The 25,871-nt window shown below is 27.0% G+C and overlaps 2 protein-coding genes across 2 annotated transcripts; one reads left to right on the forward strand and one right to left on the reverse strand.

Annotated features, from left to right (window-relative positions):
- The first annotated feature begins 1,485 nt into the window (after positions 1–1,485).
- LOC114126959 (NFX1-type zinc finger-containing protein 1-like) lies at positions 1,486–15,540 on the forward strand. The gene is made up of 15 exons (XM_027991020.2): positions 1,486–1,652; positions 6,363–9,119; positions 9,530–9,613; positions 9,704–9,975; positions 10,053–10,196; positions 10,320–10,587; positions 10,661–10,862; positions 10,949–11,096; positions 11,160–11,312; positions 11,404–11,664; positions 11,723–11,960; positions 13,248–13,413; positions 13,482–13,593; positions 13,737–13,954; positions 14,267–15,540. Exons 2-15 carry the CDS (start codon positions 6,383–6,385, stop codon positions 15,309–15,311), a joined length of 6,048 nt encoding a protein of 2,015 aa, XP_027846821.2. The 5' UTR covers positions 1,486–1,652; positions 6,363–6,382; the 3' UTR covers positions 15,312–15,540.
- A 985-nt stretch (positions 15,541–16,525) lies between these two features.
- LOC114126973 (uncharacterized protein F58A4.6) lies at positions 16,526–18,547 on the reverse strand. Its single transcript, XM_027991042.2, has 3 exons — positions 18,014–18,547; positions 17,052–17,166; positions 16,526–16,858 (listed from the first exon to the last, which is right to left on the reverse strand). The coding sequence occupies exons 1-3, from the start codon at positions 18,364–18,366 to the stop codon at positions 16,592–16,594; spliced, it is 735 nt and encodes a 244-aa protein (XP_027846843.1). The 5' UTR covers positions 18,367–18,547; the 3' UTR covers positions 16,526–16,591.
- Positions 18,548–25,871: the final 7,324 nt, after the last annotated feature.

Below are 25,871 nucleotides of genomic sequence, written 5' to 3' on the forward strand. Positions count from 1 at the left end.
TTAAAATAAGAAGTTTCTATAACTTTCATATTTCACCAAGTTAAGAACGATAGTACAATATTATATATTGTAATTTGTAGATCTGACTTCGTTTCAAAATTATAACTGAAATCCATTTTGTTATGAGAATCCCGTCTTTTCATTACGTGAAGCGTGCAGATAAATTATTATAACATAGTTATTGGTCTGTAGTGCGAAACCGTCATCTGTCATGTAGTGTATTACTGGTGTAACTACTGTATTCGTCCTTTTAGATTCATTAATATTAATAGGTATGCCAAAATCATGATTAATGGTAATATAAGTAATAACTAACAACACAGAATAGATTTAATATATTATGTGTTAATAAATAATAATCTTAATACTTTCAACGTTCAACAAATAGTCGTCAACTCGCCATGTGCGCTTACAAACTATTAACTAATAGCATTTCATGGTAACCGATCGGATAGTTTCAATAGTCGTCCTGCACGGCTGCACCACAACCGATGTCCGTCTAAAAAACACGACCGCGGAAAATGTGATATATAATATTATAACGTACCGCCTTACACGATTGTGCATACTTTCTGTTTCTTTCCCCTTTTTTGTTCTTTTATCCGCGAACGTTCATCAAGCTCGACTCCTGTTCGGCTTTTTCTCCGATCCTAATCTCAGTGGCACTGCGTCGCACAGTCACCTTGAAGACTTTTTGGAGACTACTCCGGAGAACCAACAAGATCATTTCATCTTGAATATACTTTAATATTTATATTGTAAAATTCCATACTGTAAGATTGAGTCTCATGATGTAAACTTATATATTAGGTACTGAACAAGTACTGACGGTACTATTGTAATATATATTTTCTAATGTATAGTCTATATTTATACTTGAATTATTCATAGATTCTACATTATTGTTATATAATACACATAGAAAATAGCATTGAAGAAATTATACTACCTGTCTTATACTACCAAAATAAAGAATATCTTTAACTGCTTCAAACTACCTACTCGTCCTACTCAAAATGTACTCATGGGGGGCTATAATATTTTGCAATCAACAGACAACAACTATGGTAATATATTATATACATATGCGTATAATAACTATTCTATAATATTTTAACAGATGTAGCCATGTTGATAGGTACTAGGTAGCTAGCCGCTAGGTACTGTATTATAAGAAATCAAACGAACAATGTCAAGTGCTAGCCATAAAATAACTTCATTTTATAAACTACTAGTAAGTCGGTAGTTGTTGGTACTACGAGTATACGTAATAATAAATTACTCTATGGGTACATCATATTACGTGTCTGAGTCGCAGATAAAAAGAACTTACAAAAGTTATTTTATCCTACTGAGATAGATAAGAATTAAGAATATACTATAAATACATACATATTATTATATTAATATAAAATATTCTTATCAATCTCAGTGTTTTATCCTAGATTTGAGTACATCCCTGTTTGTTATTTATAACCTCCGAAGACGTATTTTGTTTGTGTCAATAATGACGTGTCATGGTTTTCATCCATTTTTTTCTTTTATTATTCATTTTGCTTCAGTGACCGTCGAGTCTAGTGTATAAATTATACAGACATGTATAAACTCGACATAATTGAGTAAGAACAAAATATATTTCAATTTAAAAGCAGGTATTTATGATTCTTTATTATTAACTAGAGTTTTGCAATTGTGTATATTAATTACAGATATTTATCTGAGTTACTTTCTTTACTAGGTACTTTGTTGAATAGACATGAAGGTATTGATATATTGTAACAAATACAGTTTAGTACCCCCTCTGCCAATTTGATTTTTTTTTTCGTAGGTTACTTATGTAACTTGACGAGTTAAAAACAATACTATAATGATGCAATTAGAATTTGTAGTTCAGACTTACCTAATTTCGAAGTTATGGCCTTTGGATGTTTTTTAGGAATTTTGCAATTTTTACGCATAGTCAGTACTACGTATAGTCAATATACGCTATAATTTACCGCACTTTTTATAATTTTTTCTTTTTGGTACTTAGGTATTTTAACACGTTTAAAACGATGGTGCAATAAGAATTTATCAAATATAATTAAGCATGATTACAGAATAAAAAATTGATAGTTTTTTTGTGGAACTTCAGTCTTTTTTTGAGTAAAAATTTGAATTGTTGAGCCCGATGTTGAGCCACTGCTCGATGCGTTGCGCTCGGACAAGAAAATTGAAAATATCCCTTGACTTGTGTAAAACCACCTCAGGTAGGCCTCGGAGTTTTTTCATGCTGCGAAATCATTATATCAAACACTTCTTCGCGGTTAAATGATGCCCGATCTACAGCAGTATTATAAAGTAACATAAGTATATGTGCCAAACTCGAGATCCCCCACGGCCCACGCAGCATTATTAAGCAATTTTTCGTGCATTCGTATAATCGTAAAATCTCAAACTTTGTAAAGATACAACTTCAAAAATAAGACCGAGCGACAAATTCTAATCACATCATCGTTTTTAACTCGTTGAGTTTCAATAAAAAAAAAATCAAATTGATTAGGGGTAACTAAACTGCATAATGCATTTTTACCTGAATATTATACGTACCTATCTATGTTATTACTAATAATATTATGTAAAGAAAAATTAACAATAATTATGAACAACTCAGTTGTTTCGTTATATACTTAAATGTATTAGTAGATAATTAAATAATAATAACAATAATATAATTTTTTTTTACATAATATATTACATAGAAATATTAATAGGTATAGGTACTCACAGAGTCACAGTGTTTACCGATAACGTTGATTGCATGTTTGTTAATTTCTTTGGTTGGTCCTTTATGTTGAATGCTTCTCGTTGTCGTCTTATTTAATCTTATAAGTTCCTTTTGAAAATCTACGCACCGAAACCGGTATACGTGGAGATCACAATAGTGGATTTTCTTTTTCTTTTATGTAGGTAGTCTATGTATATTGTATAGTTTAGTGCAGCGTTTCTCAAACTGTGTTCCGTAAAACTAAAGTGTTTTTTACGCGTTACAACTATTGAAACATTTGTAGGGGTTTTAATTATTGAGCTGTAATAACTTGTTGAAAGCTTAACATAAGTACCTAAAATTCTAAAAAAAAAAAACGTAGGAGTTTCACGATTAAAGTGAACATAAAAAAGGGTTCCACGGATAAAAAAGTTTAAGAAACGCTGGTGTAGTGAATTCAGTAACAGTAAGTAGTGTGAGAACACTGAGAACCAAAAGTGGTATGCAAAATACTAATTACAATGCCGTTATTGTATTGCTTATCAAATCTTACGTACCTACCTAGGTTTCTTGAACGATAGAAGCTCGTGAAATGTATAGGTATATCGTAAGAAATTCGTTGACTATATGTCTAGGCATTTAATAATATGCCTGATTTAACTATATGCCTACGACATATTTATTGTGTTGAGTATATATATACGACAAAACGTATGAATAATAACACAATGAACCCGAATTAAAAATTCTTCAGTGATTTACACTTGGTTTTTTTAAATATTATATTCAGTGGTGTAGTTACAGATAGGGGGATGTAAGGGGTTTAATTCTTATAGTTTATAATGTTTATATAATATTTTGCTTAAACCAATGTTAGTAAAAGACAACACTTTTATGTTTATAAAACCTAGAGTTAAGTTTTTAGTCATAACTATAGATCAAGAACATTTTGCTAATTTAGATCAAAATGATATTAATATGATGTGCATTGACATTTGACACAAACAATTTTAAAATTCGTAAAAATCTTAATTCGAAGAGTGACGAATACATAAAAATAAAATGAATGTGAAATAAATCTAACAATTAATTCACTAATAACAGAAATACCTAAATTTTGTAAAATAAAACATACCTCAATTGATCATGGTAATTGTTAGCTATATTTTATAAATTATTGTCATCGAACTCGTGGCTTTTTACAGTAAGCCTCTAAAACTTAATAATAACCCATTTAAATGAAAATCTTATTATCACGGTTATAAACAGTGGAGACGTTTGGTTTTTCGCTGCCCTGTGCCAATTACTTATAATATGCCGCCTTTATATAATTTATATACTTATTTTTATTTGGTACTAGATATGTACCTACCTATTTTATAATTGTATGTTAATAATACCTTCAACAGTTTTGTAGGCAATTATTCCAAATAAATTTTTCTCAGTGTCTGATAATATGTTCAATTTAAGTTTATAAAAAGGCGAAAAATTGCATTAAAAGATAGTTAAAAAAATTGTTTTTTAGCTCTATTTCTACAATTTATTTAAAATATTTTAAATCAATTTATTAAAGTTAAAGGTCAACGTAGTAAACAAACCGCAGTGAACCAAAATGTATGATTTTAACAAATTTTTTTTTTTTTTTAAAAAAAGCTCTATAAGAATCCATTAAAAATATAGATGTTACCATTTGAAAAAAAATTGATTTTAATGTTGGTACAACCGCTTGCTTAAAATTTTTAAAATTGTTATAAAAAAATAAAAAAACACGTCTTTTTTCTTGTTATCGATCCATAATCGTTAAAAAAAACCACGTGTACATCGACATAAGATACACTCTGTATAATGTATATTAAACGTATATTTTATTGTACCACCAACACTGAAATTTGTGCAGATGTGCTCTTTAGGTATTATGCGGCACTGTGACATCAAATGTAGACGCGTGCATATAAATTGTGAATGTGCCACAACGGTTTCGTTTACTGTTAACTGATGTTAATACTTAATAATAAGTTAAAAGTTATATCAAATGTGTTTAAAATCCTCAAAGTTAAAATATCAAAAATAGGCTGTACAAAAATAATAATTGTACGATAAAACAATAACATGCACAGAGCTATAGATATTTACACAGTGTTATATTTAAGTCTACAAATCAGTACCTACCTAATCATAATTATTGATTTATTATCCTACTAACCAAGACATACCAATTACCAATACAAAACTATATAGCCATATAGGTACCTACCTACAATTTACTAGGTAGGTACTACAAAGAGTATTTTGCTTACACATTACCTAATGTATTTTAGGATCTTGTGTTTGTCATTGACTAGTACATAAGCAATACCTACTACCTACCTAATGAATTTTCTGAATTAATATTTAAAACATACCACAGTTATATGAGTAGAATAAATAGGTATAACATAGAAATAATTATTTTCACGATACGATAACATAGGTATTTTCTTTAAATGGATGTCTATATATTATTAATTGTTTTCTCTTTCTGACCCACAAGTAACATAGAAAATTTGCGTTCTACAGAACTAACCATGCGATGTTCGCTTTACTTAGTACCAGTGACTATTTTTGTGTATACTACGACACATTTTGTAAACTTCGAAAAATAAAAATGTGCACCACCTTTATAGTTTTACGAATATATTGATAGTAACTAAACTCAAATTTAAATATGTGCACTACGGAAAATCAAAATATAAAAAATAGTCACTGCCTAGTACTTATTAGATTAAATTGACTTATTATTATCCAACTTAATGTTAAGAACTTTAGGTAGGTACCTGTACAATGTACATGTACTATGTAAATTGGAATTTTTATGAAAGGTGTGTATAAATTATTATAATTTAAAAATGTTTGTATTTTACTTTAATGTTAAAATATTTTTCAAGGTATAATAAGCAAATTAAATACATATACAAAGAAAAAGAATATACTAAAAATAATATACAAATTTTAGGAGGGAGACCACATTCAGTTACTATAGAAGCCAACATAAATTAATTTTTTTATACATTAATTATAAATGGTTAGTTAATTGTTCATTATTCAATAAATGTTAATACTATTTTCTCTTGAGTTGATAAAGGGGATTGTTTAAAGTAATTTAGATGTGAGTTCAGCAAGTAAGGGGTTTGAATGAGTCTGTAAAGAATTACAGACTCAGAATAGTGAACATTTTTATAATGATTTGAGGCTAATTGATATACCTACTATACCTAACTATTTTAAAGTTCTTTTTAACTTTGTAGTTTGGTCAGTTTGATATATACCATAATAATTAATAGGCATAATAGATGATACAGAAAGTGATGGATTGAAAATGCCCCTTTATACAGGAAAGTATAGAGAGGCAATTAAAAATAATTTGTCAATAAATAGTAATAATAATTTTAATTTTCTTAAAAGAGAAGTAAAACAATAATAATAATATATCCATTTATATTATTACCTAAGTAAAAATTATTAAGCACAAAAATTGATTAAGAAAATTAACTAGAAAAATTTATTTATACATAATAATATATATTAAAATTATATTTATATAGGCAAAATTTAATGTTTTTATATAAATTTATTATAGGTATTAAAAACTACCTGATTATGGGTCCAAGAAAAAAGAAAATCAATAATAAACATTCTAACCAAAATGATCATCAAAATTTTAAAAACAGAGCTAAAGATTTCAAACAGTCATCACATTTAAAAAATGCAGATAATTCAAATAATATTGATTCTAGAAAGAAAAATGAACTGACACAGTCAAATAATGCTAATCACCAAGAACAGGAATATAAACAAAAATCATCTTTTAATGAAACATATAATAATAAAATTAATCAAAATGAATTTTTATCTAACAATAATTTTAGATTTGGATACAAACGACTTGAAGAATTGATTTTTAAAGACCCTTCTGAAATTGTGTTTGTGATGTCAAATAAAGTTAATGGATTCTTGGACTTATTCAAGCAAAATAAAGAACCAGATTGGATTTATTTGCTTATAAAAGTTTCTGCTAAGATTTGTTCTACTGAGTTAATAGAAAGCAAACATTTTTTACTAACAGAACTTATGTGTAATCAATTTTTTGATCACCTAAAAACATATATACTGAGTACACCAAATGAAAAAAATGTTAATCGATGTAACAATATGAATACATTTTATGAAGATTGTTTGGTTGTATTTCAATCTATAACCACTTTATTTCCAAAAACAGCAAAAGAAAGATTAAAGGAAATAATAGTAAGTAGTAATATTGCTTTAAATGGTATTAAAAGTTATAGTAGTCATATTAAAATTAATGAAGTTACAATGATTGAAATGAATGATCTATTACAAAAAGTGAATGATACTAAGTTAACAGAAAAATTAGAATTGGAAGAAAAATTAGTTATTGAAAATGTTGCCCAACTCATGCCTCCACCAGGAAATTTTAGAGAACTAACTGTTTATCCAACCTCAATAGATCTTGAATATGGAGAACCATTTTTACGACCTAATATTTACAAAGGAGTTTACCAGAATGTAGAACATTATTTAGACGTTCAGTTTCGTCTTTTAAGAGAAGATTTTATTTCTCCACTCCGAGAAGGTATACAATTTTATAAAGACATAATAAATGATCAACGGCAACATCAACGTCGTAAAAAAATAAATAATATACGTATTTATAATAATGTTAAATTTGAAAAAAAAGGTGATTTTGTTCGTGATAAATATGGTTATCTAGTAAACTTTGATGAAAAAAAAAAATTAAAAATCAACTGGGAGGTGGCAAAACGATTTATGAATGGTTCTTTATTGCTATTTTCTGGAAACGGTTTTAGAACTTTTTTTATGGGTATTGTTTTGGTAAGAAAGATTGAACTTTTGACTCAAGGAAAAATACTAGTTGAATTATTAGAAGACGCACAACCTTTATTTAACACATCTCTTACTATGGTAGAGAGTGAAGTATTTTTTGAACCATATAAATGCTCAATGCAAGTTTTAAAAAATATTAATACTAATAAATTTCCAATGGAAAAGTATATAATATCAGCTTGTAATGATATAAATTATCCATATTATTTGGAAAAGTTACCTGAAGATTACGACTATACAATTGATTTAGACATTATTTTTAAAGTTCGGAATAATGAAAATTGGCCTACTAAAGAAGAACTAGGACTTGATGAATTTCAATACGGAGCATTTAGAGCAGCTTTAACACAAGAATTCACAATAATCCAAGGACCACCAGGTACTGGAAAAACTTTCTTAGGATTGAAAATTATGAAAACAATTATAAGTAATTTATATGAAAATAAACTTCTTACTAAACCAATTTTAGTAATATGTTACACCAACCATGCCCTCGACCAATTTATAGAAGGAATATTGAGTTTCACAAAAAAAGTTGTTAGAATTGGAGGTCAATCCAAATCAAAACTTATAGAAGAATACAATTTAAGGAATATAACTCGTAAATACAAACAATTTAAAAATATTAATAAAGTTCTAAGAAAGGTTGAAGATAAACTAAAAACTATTATGCACAATATAAAATATTTTCAAAAGTGTAGTGAATTTGTTTCATACAATGCAGGAATATTAGAGTTATCATTGTTGAAAAATGGTATGCCAAAACAATATCATAGTATTTTTAAAACAACTTTAGATCTTCTGTATTGGTTATTTCAAGATTATGATCATTTTAAGGTAGATCCAATTGCGTTTATAACTGGAGTTAGTTATGAGTTGATAAATAAAGTTTTTCATTCAGAAAAATTATTACAAATTAATAAAGAAGTAGATGATTATGATGATGATGAAACTAAGCTGTATGAACCAGATTACTTAGATTTGGAGTATAATCATAAAGATGTTGTTATTTATAGTATAACATTAGACGACATAAAAAAAGCTTGCTCAGATCTACTTAAGGAGAATATAGAATTAGAGAGTTTATCAAATTTGAATATAAATTTCTTTAATCAATCTGAAGAAGCTAAATTTAATTTTGATGTAATGGAAAATATACACGACTATTTTCTATATATGTTGAATATGGCTGATGCTGATATTGAACTACCAAGTTCAATAAAAAATTTATATTCATTAAATATGAGACAAAGATGGTCATTATATTTTCATTGGGTAAAAAAAACAAAAGAAATGTTTGAGCCGAAAATAAGAAATTATGAACAAAAGTATACTCAAATTTATAAGCAATTTGCTGAATTACAAGAATTGGAAAATGTGGAGATTATAAAGAATATGCATGTTGTAGCATTAACTACTACTGGTGCTGCTAAACACAAAATAATGCTTGAAGGATTAGAATCACCAATTGGTATGAGTTAAGATTTTAATTTTTAATCTTTGAGTGATCTGCATTGTATAAGATCACATGATTGTGCATGTGGAGTAATTTTTTCCATTAAAAAAAAAAAGTATACTATACATTTCATTAATTATCAACCAAAATTTTATTATTATATTATATTATATATATTTTTTTTACTTTATTGGAAATATATTAATTATTACTTAATTACATAGTATGTGACATGAATTGTATAGATAAAAAATAAAAAAGATATATTTTTATGATTTTATGATAATGATCTAGTAGAATAATACCTAAGACTTGATTCATAAAATCATTAAAATAAAAATAGACAAAGTAATTAATAAATAATTACCCCATGCTCAACACTAATGGTTAAATAAAATAAATGTATAATTAAGTTTAATTTTTAGTTGTTGTTGAAGAAGCTGCTGAAGTTTTAGAAGCACATATAGTCTCTTCATTAACAAGTCACTGTCAACATTTAATATTAATCGGTAATTAATAATTATGATTTATCTTATGAAAACAAAAATGCTGTAAGTTGTAAGTATGGTTTATTTGGTTTATTATTTTTCATATTTAAGGTGACCATAAACAACTGCGTCCTAGTAATGCAGTGTACAAGTTAGCAAAAAATTATAATTTTGATATTTCATTATTTGAACGTATGGTCAATAATGAAGTACCTTGTTATACATTGGGTGAACAACATAGAATGCGCCCTGAAATAGCTTCTCTAATATGTCCATCAATATATAGTGAATTGAAAAATGATATTTCTGTTTACAACAGAAATCATATCCGTGGTGTTACCAAAGATATATTCTTTTTAAATCACAATATGTATGAAAATGAAGTATGTTATAAATTTATAATTGAAATTGTATTTTATCACAATATAATTTAATTAATATAATTTGTTCGAGTATTTAGATTGAGGAAATTTCAAGTAAAAGTAACGACCACGAAGCTAGATTTTTAATTATGTTTGCTAGGCATTTAATTTTACAAGGATATAAAACTGATCAAGTAACGATATTAACAACTTACAGTGGTCAATTATTTTTATTTCGTTCAGTAAGTCAATATAAATTTTTTTTTAAACAATATAATATTATATAGTTTTATTGATATTTATATAATTGTATCAAATAATTAAATATTAAGTTATGAATAATTAATTTTATAATATATTTTAAGTTGAGAAAAGAACATAAAAACTTAGAAGGCATGAAAATCACCGTGGTAGATAATTATCAAGGAGAGGAAAGTGATATAATATTATTATCATTAGTTAGAAGTAATGAAAATGGTAATGTGGGATTTTTAAAAACTGAGAACCGAATATGTGTTGCATTGTCAAGAGCTAAGTATGGACTTTATATAATGGGTAACATGGACAATTTGTATAATTCTGGTAATTTGTGGAAACAAATAAAAGAAACATTAGTAAATCAGGGTTCATATGGTAAAAATATAATTTTATTATTATTTTCATAATGTTGATTAAAATTAAAATTATTTAATTGATTTATTTGAAGGTGATGAATTGACTTTAGAATGTGCCATTCATTCTGGTATGACGACAAAGGTTGCAAAGAGTGATGATTTTAATATAATCATAGAAGGTGGTTGTTCAAAGTTGTGTAAATCATTGTTATTGTGTGGACATTATTGTTCAAGTATATGTCATTCTTATGATCATGAACATTTAGAATTTAAATGCTTGGAGCTGTGTAATAAGTAAAATATTTAAAATATTTAAAAAATGTTACTTAAAACAATATATATAACACAGTATCTTATAATTTATGTACATTATATAATAGGTCTTGTGTTTATAATCATCCGTGTAAAAAAATATGTTATATGGATTGTGGAGAGTGCACTGTGCCTTTGATGAAAGAATTACCATGTGGACACCAATTGACATTACCATGTTTTGTTGATATTCTTACTTATCCATGTGCAGAAATGGTTGGACTTATTAATACTAATTTTAAATTATAAATTATTATCCATAATAAAATTAAAATTTAGGTGGAATCTGTATTAGAAAATTGTGGTCATACAATCTTAAAAAAATGTTGCGACAAAGAACCAAAATGTACATATAAATGTTTAGACCGATTAGAATGTGGTCATGCTTGTGAACAAAATTGCCACAAGAACGATGATCCAGAACATGAGAAAGTACTTAGCTTTTGTTTAAAAAAATATGTATTATATCTGATATCATAATGGATATAGTAATAATTATGTTATTTTATATATGTATCAACAGTATAATTGCACCAAACCTTGTGAAAATATAAATAAAAAATGCTCTCTTAATCACAAATGTAAAAAAATGTGTTATGAAGATTGCTCATTGTGCACTGTTAAAGTTGAGAGAATTCTAGCATGTGGACATATAAAAAATGATGTTCCTTGTGGATTAAATATTAATGAAATTAAATGTATTCTTCCCTGTGAACGTCCATTAAAGTGTGATCATAAGTGTCAATCTAAATGCTATGAAAAATGTAAACCTTGTGAAAACCAAGTAAGTGTTAAGTATTCTATAATATGTATACATTTTGCTTATTTTATTTTATTTTCAGGTAGAAAAAATTATACCAGACTGTGGCCATTCAATTACAATGAAATGTAAATCTATACCAGAACGTAAGCACTGCTCTAAAGATTGTGAAAGAATTTTAGATTGCGGACATTTATGTAAGAATAAATGTAAGGATATATGTACAATTAAAGGGTGTGAAGAAATAGTTTTGCAAAAAAATAGTCAACTTGCTTGTGGTCATAATAGTGTTTGGGTTTTATGCTGTGATAAAGATAAAGGTAATAAGTAATTAAGTAATAACTTTTTTTTGTTATCATAATATTATTAGTTATTACATTTAAGATTTTGAATGAAGCGATTAATATATTACTTTTTTGTATAGTAAAAATGCTTTGATTTCCAACTTGGAGGGTGGTTTTAGATGAAAAATTAAATCTAATTGGTATTTCATTATTTTTTCTTTTTCAAGAAGGGATGGGGTCAAAAGTAAGAATGACTTAAAATAACAAGGGAAAAAATAGGAATTTTTACTAAAAATATTGGTATTTGACAAAGTTGATTTTGTTTATTTGGTGTAAATTTAAAAACAAATAACTAGATAGGTACTGTCATACTGATCATTGAAAGGTTCACCAAGTGTATCACATAAATGGCTATAAAACTATTTTGCTAGGTCAAAAGTGTATGTATAAAAATCCTTAGTTGTGGCAAACAAGAATTAAAAAATTAAAAATACCAAAAATGCACAATTTCAATATTTTTTATAAGCGTTTAAATGTTTAAAATTAGCATTTTGATGAAATTCATTTAGAAGTTAAACATTTTTAAAGATAAAGATTGAGAATATTTTGCTAGGGTCTTTATAAGTTGTTAATATTGTAACCAAAAAATCTAAAAATTATTAATTAAACCTGTTTTTTTAATAGATATTTTAAATTTTAATTAGATGAAATTATGTACTTAAACAAAATATAATGATTTTAGTTATTTTATTGACATATATTATATTTTATATAAACAGAATTTTTAAATGTAATATTTTTATCAAAAATTATTAAAAATCGTAATTTTTATAGTAAAATAAATTAATTTTGTGTTAATATGTCATATATATATATCATGTATCTACATAGTAATATAAGTTAACAAACCATCTTTTCTCAGAATCATTTTTCGTATGCAATTATTGAATTTAAATATAACACATACTTAATTGTGACTTTTTCAATAATGAGATATACTTGATACGATGATACCTACTATTTAATAAACAGTACTTATCAATTCCCTCCTTTTTATTTTAAATTTTTTATTGTACACATTTTATGATTTTTTTAAAATACTTGTATACAAATTTACATTTTAAGTATTACTGTTTGATATTTTTATACATATTCATAATAGTCATAAAATTAATGTTGCTCTATTATTTAGAATATTTAAAAAAATATATGTGTTTTTATAATATTTAATTGTTACATTCCTATAATTTTTTTTTATTTGTAATCATTCTTATATTCTGTAAAAAGTAAATTTAATTAACAACCAAAAATAATATACTGTAGAGTTCAGTCTGGATAGTCAATATCTACTTGATAAATGCCGTGAACCATGTCAACAAAAATTAAATTGTAATGATATTTGTTTGGGAACTTGTGGAGAATGTAAACAAGGACGTTTACATGTACCTTGTAGTGAGATTTGTAACAAGATAAACCCATGTAATCATACGTATGTACACATTTTTTTAAAAAATCTTTGATTAATTTATAATATTGTATAAAAATGTATTATAACAGGTGCAAATTTCCCTGTAAAGAACGGTGTCCACCGTGTAATCAGAAATGCATCTATTCTTGTGTGCATTCTAGATGTAGTAGGGTGTGTGGTAAACCCTGTGTACCGTGCAAGGTAATTTAATAAAAAATAATAATTTTATGTTCATGTACCTACTTATTAAATTTAAAATTTTTATTTTACCTAATATTTCCTTCATCTGTTAGTTATAATGTTATCTTTAAATCACTACTTATTATTTTTGATTTTATGAATAGGAAACATGTGAGTGGAAATGTCCACATTTTAAATGCACTAAAAAATGTTATGAATTATGTAATCGAAAACCTTGTTATGAACCTTGCTCATCTATGTTGAAATGTGGACATGAATGTATAGGTTTTTGTGGTGAACCATGCCCTCCTCTATGTCGCATTTGCCAAAAAGATGAAGTAACTACAATAGTTTTTGGAAAAGAAGATGAACCAAATGCAAGGTAAATTTGAAGGAATATGTGTTCATATGAAATTTTTTTTTTTCATTTAGAAAGTTTACTGCTCTTATATTCTTATTATAAATCAATTTAAAATCTAACTATTTACTTTTTATATAATTAAATATATGTAAAAATATAAATGATTCGATTTAACAGAAAAAACTAAGATTATATGCTATATCATTGTATTACATTTTTATAACAAAGAATATGGATGATACATATAGAACTTTTTATATTTTTAGTTATTTAGTTGTGATTTTTCTGTACTTTTATTAATTAACTATAATGTGATATTTTATACTTTTTTAGGTTTATTTATTTGGAAGATTGTAAACATTCTATTGAATCTGAAGCTTTAACAGTATGGATGAACCAGAATGATGAGGAAATATGTTTAAAGCAGTGTCCATTGTGTAAAACACCGATTTTAAAAACCCAACGTTTTATGAACCAAGTAAAAGTTATATTAGAAGATGTATCAAAAATAAAAATAATTCAGTATGGAGAACTAACTATAATTCGCAACCAAATGAAAACAATACTTGATTCATTAAAATACTTGAACAAACATTTTTCTTTAAATTATATTGGTGATAGATTTTCTAGTAGCAGACGTTTATGGGATAAATTTTGTAAGCCTTTGTTAGGTCTTATGGGTAATAAACGTTCAAAGTTTACTTTGCCTGCTAATGATATTGAATCGTTAAACTTTGTCATTGATTTGTTTAATGCTACTTCAAAGTTTAAAAATAGAATTAAAGAAATCAAGAATGTACAAAGAAAACAAATTATTATTAATCACTTTGATTGGATTCTTACTGTTGCTTTTACTTATGCACAACAGTTGTCAAATCAACAAAAATCTGATATAAGCATAGAGATGGCACGTGGTTCAAGGTTTATAAGTTTATTTGAGATCATGTCAGACACAAAATTTCAGATGGCAGTTAATATGCAAACTTCTGATACATATGAAATAAAAACAATAGTCGATAACATGGAGGTTTTGTTGATGTCTTGCAACAAGTATACGTTAAGCAAAGATCAGGAAATACAAAATTTAATAGAAGATATCCAACAAAAAATTAATGGCCTTCCTATAATAACTAACGAAGAAAAACAAATGATTCATGCAGCAATGTCTATCAATTTTATTGGAGGCATAAAAGCTCAAGGACATTGGTGTAAATGTCCAAATGGTCACATTTATTGTATTACGGAATGTGGTGGTCCAATGCAGCAATCTATTTGTCCCGATTGCAAAGTACCTATAGGGGGACAAAGTCACAGACATGTTTCAGGAGTTACTGTTGCATCAGAGATGGATGGCGCTAGAAATCTTCTGTTTCAGTAATAGTTATTATTCAAATAATTTGTTTTTATTTTTATTATGTAAATTTTTTACATCACCATGTTAAATTCTGCATTTTATTCTTACAATGTCATTTAAAGTATGTTTTTATAATTATTTTATCAAGTTTATTAAAATATTTTCAAGTGTTAAACTAATTTTTTTTTTAATGTCATATATTTTGTAATAGTTATCAGTGTTATCATAATAAAAAAATAATTAAATATGATAAGTTTTTGAAAATGTAATACAACTTTAATCAACTATTAAATTATAGATTTAATTTTTTTTATGTTAATTTAGATGAAGGGTAGGGGGCCATAGCAAAATATCATAGGTCCAGACTGGTTTGATTAGGGATTTATAGGTGATGAGTTTAATGTTGATATAATGTACTCTATTATCCATGGGTGGATTATCCGTAGTCTGCCACAGAATGATCTACCTACGTCCTACATATATGTATTCAAAAATTATAAAAATAAATATAAAATTAAAAATATTTTCATAATATTATATGAATGTTTAAATAAAAATAAAACATGCTATAATTTAATTTTTCTTAAATACTATTTAAAATTATATGATTTAATTTTTTTAATAATACATACAGTAGAACTTAGATTATCCAAACGCCCAATTAACCGGATAAGAAAAAAACAGAAAGTCGGCTCTTTTTAGTTTTAAAATATGTCACTTATCATAATTAAAGCTTAGTTTGTTTCAGTTAAATATTTTAATCAAATTATTTGTTTATGGTTTACGAATTTTAAATTATATTATATACATATTAGCTATAAATACATACATATAATATATAACCTATGATATGTCATATGTCAACCACCCGGATATTTGCTTATCCGGATCACCTTTGACATTAATTAGTCCGTATAATCAGAATTCTACTGTATATGAAATTATAACATTTTCATTTGAATTTTATAGATTATTTGCAGAATTTGCTTATCAGTAGATGCCAAGCCATCCTATTTCATGGATAATCAAGAGTATAGTGAGTATACTGTATTAGTATTTTTAGTATTAATAAGTATAATTCAGAGTAAAATTGAGCATAAATTTATATTATTAGAAAATATTTGATAATTATAATTTATATTATTGATACAAATTATAAAATAATTAAATGGGTTGAAGAATTTAAAAATAAAAGATACTTATAATTTATACACACGTACAAAAATAAGACAGAAGCATAGTATAAATATTTCTCTTTTAATAAATTCAATTATAACTTATGTTTCGATGTAAAAATGTACTATTTATTTTTTAAGATATTTTTTTCGATTCCATTCATAGCGTAATTTTGTCCATATTCCGCAACACATTTTTATAAGTCGCTCATCAACAACTAATTGAGATTTGATAAACGTATATTGATTCTGAACAATGAGTTTAGCTTGTTTATAAAAACCACGTTGCATGAGACTAATAGCAGCATATAGTTTACATCGGGCAGCAGTCAATGGATCACCAATCCTCATTGCTATTCTTAGTTGTTGCAATGAAATATTTCCTGCAACAATTGCCTAAAAGTAAATGAAATATTTTATACTATGTAAACAATATTATTATTATGTTTTCATTTATATAATATTGTGTTAGACTTCACTTTTTACTATTTTAGAATCGTGTAGCAGTGAGAAGTATAAATTAATCAGGAAAGAAGTATAGTATCAAAAATGGAGTTTTAACAAAAATTATAATCAAAATTGTACTTACACAGTGTTCTGTCTGATCACCCAATGATGAGAAAGCTCCACCGAGAGTTGATAACCAAGCCATTATGTTTTCAAGCTCTCTGTATTCAGTATCAGTTTTTTCATACAGTTCGCACCTAAAACAATAGTTAAACAATTTTTAAAGCAATAAATAGACAAAGAACAGTAGATGATTATTATTTATAACATATAAACAAGCTTATTAAGTACCTAAATACATTTTTTATTTATCAAAATTGCAACGTGCTCTGATATTTAAATATAATATATAAATTACCATAGCCAACAATACTCTAAACATTGGGGGCATAGAGGACATCCTTATAGTTATGTTAGGGTGAGCAGCCAAGCAAGCTGTTGGAGCTGATCGAGTATAATAAACTAGGACCGAATCTAAAAACAAATGGTAAAAACCAATCGAAAGTATCATCGCCCATATGCTTTCTACCCGCAGGAAAATAATGACAAATAATCCGGTGACATATTATGGATACGTAATTACCACCCGGTAGAATATATTAAGTGCAAATATAATTGACGCACGGTATCGCACGGATGACGCAAAGCGTGGGTAGAAGCGAATGCAGGTGCAGATGACCAACAGGGGCCTGAGGGTACCGCGGGAGTCCCTAGACGATATAAAAGGGGGTCCAGATTAGGCATATTTCAGACGTGATCCACCAGAGTTAGAGCGAGCACCTTCACGTCACCCAGATCAATAGTTTTGTCATTTGGACTTAGAATATTTTTCACAAGTTTAATTTATTTAATTTATTGGACTTAGAATAATTTTTAATAAAAAACACTTAGAATAATTTCAAGAGTCATCATTTATTTTACAACAACCTATCCAATACGACTTTATTCAACTGATTGTACGTGGCACGTTACAAAATTAATTCCAGGTACCTAATTCAGATTGACAAACATTGGATTTTTAATATTTTATAAATAGTAGTTTACCACGTGTAAGGCAGTCTATATTTGTCCGGTGTAACTAGCTGAACGTCGTTGAAACCAACCATAATGTTGTTGTTGTCTACTGACGCAACACTGTTCATCTGTCTCACGACCGATCGTTTGAGTGCGTCGCTGTTCTCCAATGCCTTGATGACGCACTCTAGACAATTGGCGTCCATTACAACTGGCATGGGATCCCGAGCACCATTCAGGCCCAGTGAGCACAGTTCAGCCGACACGCTGAACGGCAGCCGGTCAACGGTCGTGTACAGGACATATTTCCGATTATGTTTCACTATCAGCAGACAGTCCCACAGTTCACCGTCGACGAACACTCGGAGACAACACACTCGCATTGTGCATGTAACGAGAAGCGTTGAAAGCCGAAACGATATACGATTGACATTATTTAACTTACAGCAGAGGGTATTTAAAAATCAACAAAGTCTAATTTAAAAACTCAATAATATTATGTTTCGTAGCGTAGAATCTCATCATTAATAATTTATCATGCATTCTCGCGCGGGCTATTCGTCCTTATACTGATAAACTGATAAGACGTCTGGCGGGTTATCATAGCAGACGGATAACAATAATGATATATTATTTCTATCGTATTGTGGCAGGCTGTACAATTCACAGACATATAAAAATAATAAAAGTATTTTTATATATTTGTGGTACGATCACATCTTAAACCGTGGTAGTAAGCATGAACCAAGAATTAAAATATTTTTATGTTTCTTGTAGATTTTGTGAATTTTGTATATTTATTTGTATTTAATGTTAATAGTTAATGTGTAAAAATTGCATCTTAAGTGTTTATAAATAAATAAACATATGCATTTAATATTCAAAAAAAAAGATGAGGTAAGTCAATATCTAACCAAATGGTCACCAACCAAAAATATACTTCCAATATTTATTATATTTGTATTTTATTTTAATATTGAGAATTTATTTTTCAAAATTAAAATGTAGGTGTAAAAAAAAACTTAAATTTGGTTATATGGATACATAGGTATATTTTATAAAATATTTATGTACTAAAAATTACAAATATAGTGACAAATTACAATTCATTTTATGTATTTTAATTGTATAATAATATGTACCTATATGCAAAATAAATATATTTGAGTAGGTATTTGACACGATATAATATAATATTATTTAATAAGTAGGTAGGACAGGTATAGGTAGGTGTAAATGTATAATCATGGACCTTATACTAGTAAAATACATATAATAATAATATAATATAATATATATCTTAGTCAGTGGTTTTAATTTCAGACTTTAATACCTTTATACTAAGTATACCTAAGGTCTATGGTTATAATAGTAAATTATTAAATGCCTATAGACCACGATAGTTGTACACAATATACACAATAGTAGCTCATGAGTCATGGTATTCATCACCAGAGTACAACAGCTAAGTCTATTAATTTTTTTCACCATAAGTCCATAATATTCAGTTACAAAAACTGGCTGCACTCCTGTCAATCCATTATCGTGTCTTTTCCAGTCCAAAGTTTCTTAGTTCGTGGTAGTAAGTTATTTGTTTATTGCTTATATTGGTCTATGAGTTTAATAATACACTACGTGATGCGAGTGTAAACAACTAGATAGCGTTATAACGTGGTTAAGGACAGCTTTCTGATATTGTGAATAATTATGATTATCTAATAATTATGGCTTGTTTTGTAACCTTTAAAAAACCCTGTGAGTTTTCGGGTCCGGGCTTCTTCTCCGTTGGACAGTATTATATAATTTATTAAGATAACCAGCACTCAGAAATGTTGACCCCATCCTACAAACGTACATTTTTAACAAATTTGTGTTAAGCAGTTCTAATTTTGTATTTTTGTGTAGATAAGTAATTAGTTTTAATATAAGAGTGAATTTACCTAGGATTTTTCGCCGTGGCCATTAAATATTTTAAAATAATATAATAAATAAAAATAATTTTTTGCCTACTTTATTTCGTCGTTTCAGTAGGTATCATTGATTATAAAAACTAGGTTCTATTTGTAATCAATGGTAGTTATGTATAATATTAATATATTATAGTAAATCTAAATAAAAGAAATTATAAGTAATTAGATAGGTAATACCTAATCTTAAATAGTCATTATTTAATGTCTTCGTTAGTAATCTAGGCTGTGAGATATTGTACGTTATGGAGTTATGCCTTTTAAAGTTTCAAATATGAAATATAATCTCTATTGCTAATAATTTTATAATGTACAATTTTTAAAACATTATGTTTATGTTGATCATCAATTTTTTAAAATTTGTTGTGGGATTTTTCCCAACAGGTAACTGGGAATAAAAATAATCATGGCCAGATCGAACTTTTTTTTAAACAATTAATGGAAGCCCAAATTGTTAGATTCCATACTCTTATTTCAATATTAGGTAGGTAAGTTGTTTAATTATGTCATATGTGTAATTATTTGTCATTTTGTCTTATCTCAGAAATTCGAAACTCTATTATAAAGGTTTTAAATATCTGGTGAAAACGTGTTTGATGTTTACGTCTACCATTTCTATTTAGTCTATAGATATAGTTATCTTCGAACCATTCTAATAGATTATGAAACTCTTCCATTATATTACCTACTGACCTATACTGGCTATACTAATATACTGTATGCGAGTTGTGTGCTAGACGAGAACTTGTCTCCAAGTTTATAGTTACAATGACTAATGAGTATAATATGTTTTATGATAAGATGAAGTAAAATCTTTATATTAATAAAAACACCTCAGGAAAATATCCCAAAATGGCGAAACGGCCATGGCTATTTGTTTCAATACCTATTCCATTTCTAAATCTGTTAGGTAATGAGATTATTTGAGGTTTTTTTGTAGGTTTTTAATGATCACTATCGTTTGGTAATTTAATTTTAATTTCTAATATTTGGTTTAGAGACTTATAATCTAAAGCTCAACAATTAAAATATTATAAAAACCGAAAAAATACAGTTAATGTTTAAATGTTTTTACCTTTAAGGGCCGTTCTTATAATGTCCGGTTAGTGTCTGATAATGCTAACCGGCAGAATTTCTTATGACGTGTTAACCGATAAAATTCTACAGGTTAGTCTTAACCGACACCTTAATTGGACACTGTAAAAACGGCCCTAATACCTATGTCTATTGCCATAAACGCGATTTTAATTTAATAAAAACTGAGGGTGCTTAAGCTCTACCATTTTTGGGCAATTAATGAGTTAAATGAATTTTTGAAAAAAAATATTGTATAACATAATAGTCATAATGTAATACCATTTAATTTGTTTATTTTATAGGTACTTTTATAGGTAATCTTCAAATTTTGAGTTACTTGTAATAGGTATGGTATTTTCGGGTAGTGTAATTTATATTTTTCATCTGTTTACTTAATTGGTGAAACTCGATTGAATTAATAATACTCTAATGTCTGATTAGAAACTGTTTTGGGCGTTTTTTATAAATAGAGGTTTTAATATAAAAAAACGAAAAATATTAGATGGCGCTAATACCTAAATGGCGAAGTTTCCCTCTCTAATTGTACCTATGGCTATTGCTTATTTACTTCATGAACATTATGGAATACCATAATATTATACATATAATATAATATATAACATTTACATTGTTTTACGGAATACCAATATTAATTCATAAGTTGATAGGTAACAATAATGTTATAATATATTATGCGATATTTTTTTTATTTTTATTACATCCTACCTATTATTTATACTAATAAAAAAATAAATTACTTATGGTAATACTTTTTATCAAAATAAATATGAGTGTATGGGTTTCAGTAATGTGAAAAATAAAAAATTCAAACATTCCAAAATAGTGCCAAAACTAACAAATGCCCCTACTTGAGTATCAAATTATATACACTAAATTCAGATCTAAAACTAAATAAAAGGATGGTCCTATTTGACCAGGTTAACGTTCTGCTATACAATAGATATCGAGTGGACCTCGTACATAGAACAGGTCTCTATAATGGGCGTGTTAAATTTGAATCCAATGATAGGTTATCATGTATACGAAAAACGATTCTGAACGGAGATGATATGTCATCCTAGGATATAATTTCCAGTGGTTGGTGAAAAGGTGGTTTATGTTTTAATGGCCTGAATACACCAACATTTAAGTTCTTTTATAATTATTGTAAGCCAAACTTATGGACAATTTTGTATTAAGATTTTCAACTCTTAGCTACTTATACAAAATTTTTTATGAAGTATACCTACAAAACAATTTACAAATATTCATGATTTTGACAATTTTTTTATCAATATTTGAACTTCAATTTTTTTTGTCTATGCATTCTTATAATTTTTGAATCATTATAAGAATAACTTATGAGGAACTTTGTATTAAATTTTCAAGTATTTTGACTCGGCCAAAATTTTTTTATCAATATTTATAAAAAAAAGCAAAATATTTAAAAAATTAAATCATGTAAATAAAATGCTAATCTAAACAACTGGTGAAATTTTCAATTATTTATAGTGATTAGTTATTGAGTTATAACCATATAAAAAAAATCGATTTGGTCGAAAACTGATCTTGCGTAAATATTCCCGTTTTTCCGTCACTTTTTTTTATTTTTCTCGATTTTTTTGAAAACTGTTGGAAAATGTTTACTTTTGACCTTTATAATGCACCAAGGATATTCACTTTTCCATCGGAAACTACTCCCGAAGTTAGAAATTGAAGCATTATTTCGACTAGTTATGCTGTACTTATTAGTTATATGTTATGCTTTGTATTACACAAAAAAAAAAAAAACACATTATTGCAGAATCAATAAATTCATCACTTCGTCCAGAATCTAAAATAAAAACGAGGAAGCCTAATCTTTTCATAAAAGATTATACAACCGACTAGGTTTGCATACAAATTTACTAATAAAAAATTGGCCTTTGATAATATACCTGGTTATCACTAAAGATGTTTGAAGCGTAAGTGGTACGGCAATCTTCTTCCAGATAATTAAAAAATTAGATTAGTATACTAAAAGAAAGAGTCATTAATGGAGGAGAGTCAAAAGAGTCAATCTTTCTTCAACTTGTTTTTTCTCATGTCATCTTATACAAAATATTTTTATTGTGTTATAGATACAGATTGCATACATTTAATAAATAATAATAAAAGAAAATATGGTAATAATATAAATGAATACATTATAAGAAGAAATAAAGGCTGACACTATTACCTCTGCTTAGAATCGTTTTCGTACGCAATGATTCATCATTTAATTAAATGTTAACATATCTATTGTAGTAACCTACTTAATAATGAGATACACTAAAAACCTACTTATGTTACATATAAAGTACAATAGAATTACAGAACAATTTCCCCAGTTTTTAATTTTTAAAGTTATACTCGTAAGTCATAGTGAAATATAATGTACTATATTACTATGTAAATAAATAAATATAATGTTGGTAATTTTAGTTTCGCTTCTCCTCTCGTGTTAAAACGTATTTATCGTATAGGCATATAGCAGTGTTGAAAAATACCAATTACACAAGTCGCTTAGACAATGTGTAATCATATCCTATTATTATTATAATTTATAAATTATAACATGTGTGCCGTGTCTTTTTACAATATAGTGGATGTGTCGTTTGCAGGCACGGCACTAGAATTTTTTTCCAGGGGAGGCAGAGTGGGGCAAATATTTTTTTTACGTGGGCTAAAATTTTTCAACAAATACTGAGGTTATTTTAATGAAATATAACTATTTTCGTATCATTTAACATAATATAGCTATTATCTATATAGTACATACGTTTTATATTGTATGCTCTAAGAGTCTAAACAGATAATATATACAAACTTTTGAATAGTTAAAAATGTTTTAAGAATAATGTCAAATATTTTTTTTTGTACCTTATGTAATAAAATGTCTAATCACAGACCTTCAACAACTATATTCATAATGATGACATGATACACAAAAATGATAAGTTCTTTATGACTTTAATATTACATACCTTTGTGAATGAATAATTATGTTTCTTTTACTTACCTACATTTCATAAATATAAATTAAAGTAATTGTGTTTAGTAATGAACAATTTGTTTCAATCATCTTTAATGCAATGATTTGGGATACGTTTATTGTTTATTTTCATCTAGTAATTAGTACTCAATAAAGGTAATAAAAAATAAATAAAAGATTTTTTCTTATTTTACAAATTTCAAAATACATTTTATTGAAATTGTAGTAAACTTTTTCCTTATTAGACAAATAATAAATTTAATTTATTCCTCAATTTGTTTAGTTGTGACAAATATATTATATAAGCTAAATATTGATATTTTACACAATATCTATCGTACATATTTTTTAGTGGGGGGGGTGGCGAAGGGGCTGATCTGTTTTCTGGGGGGGCTAGAGCCCCACCTTGCCCCCCCTTGGCGCCGTGCCTGGTCGTTTGTTGGAGTTGTGACGACTGATAAGTTCTTCTAAAAGCAGTGTTGACTTGTTACTTTTTATCAAAGGAAGTATACACACTACACAACATAATAGGCCACAATAACAACCACCCAGTTATATATTATGTTGATCAATAAATTTGTTATTTTAATAAGTAAGAAATTAGTAAATCACAATGCTCAATTTTAGTAGTCAATGTTGGAAAAGTTTAAATTGTGCTCAATTACCAAATAATGGTGAACCAAGACGACTAGTAGATAATATATTAAAATAAGTAAAACAAAATATGATTAAACAAAGTACACTAGTACGTATATTAGTATTTAATTTCATAAAATAAAATAAATTTAAAACCTATGTAGGTATTTTATGACGATTGTCCGCTTATATATATATATATATATATATAAATAATATGATGTATGCCGGTAGGTATATTTATTTAGTTATACTGCAAGGTCTTATAGTGTAGACTACCATGTTATTATATTATATTATATTATTATACTGTAGACCTATAATTTTTACGAACCGAAAGGCAAACGCGTGCCGTATAACGGAATATTGGTCGTCAGCAGCTCTTGTTCAACACGCGACATCATATCATACCTTCCTAATAAGTAATAAATGCTTAATGTGAAATATATATACATATATGGTTACCCATAAGAAACACCTATTTAAGTATTTATATTTTAAATAATAATATAATATAAGATTCGATGGTATACCATACATACTACATAGTATACATAGTACATACATGTATATATATATATAGTTTAGCTATATAATTTTATATAGCTATGTAGATATTAAGGGTCGATTGACGATTGTTAATGTTAAGCCTTTGTAGGAACTATTCGTATTCTATCGGTGGTTGTTAGGTACTATACAGAACATTATTAGAAATTATTAAAGAGTTTTTGACATAATAATTTAATATTAACTATTGGTCCATCGTCTGTCCTTACGTTTTTTTAAAATTTTTTATAGTGTTGTACTGTTATACATATATGGAATATACCTAGGTACTTTCTTAGTAGGTATTTGGTATACTAATACATCTAATACCTACACCTAATAAAACCATTTATAATAAAAGGCAAAAGCACTTTCGTGACTAGATAAAAATAAATTTATCAAAATAGGTGGCCACACTTCCACAGCTATAATAATTATTATTGGTATCTAATAAACTGTAATAAGTAATATTAAGTAATAACCGTTATCGTAATAGTGGTATAACGGTTGTGTTCAGTGCTATTTATAAATTTAATTTTTAAAAATTAATTTTAAGTTGATATAAGCCATATAATTTGTACTGCAGTGCAAGTACAAAGTTTTTATTGTTGATGCCAATAAAACATATAATTGTGAACGATAATAACAA

Source organism: Aphis gossypii, chromosome 2 (genome assembly GCF_020184175.1).
Source record: "Aphis gossypii isolate Hap1 chromosome 2, ASM2018417v2, whole genome shotgun sequence".
Classification (NCBI taxonomy): Eukaryota; Metazoa; Arthropoda; class Insecta; order Hemiptera; family Aphididae; genus Aphis; species Aphis gossypii.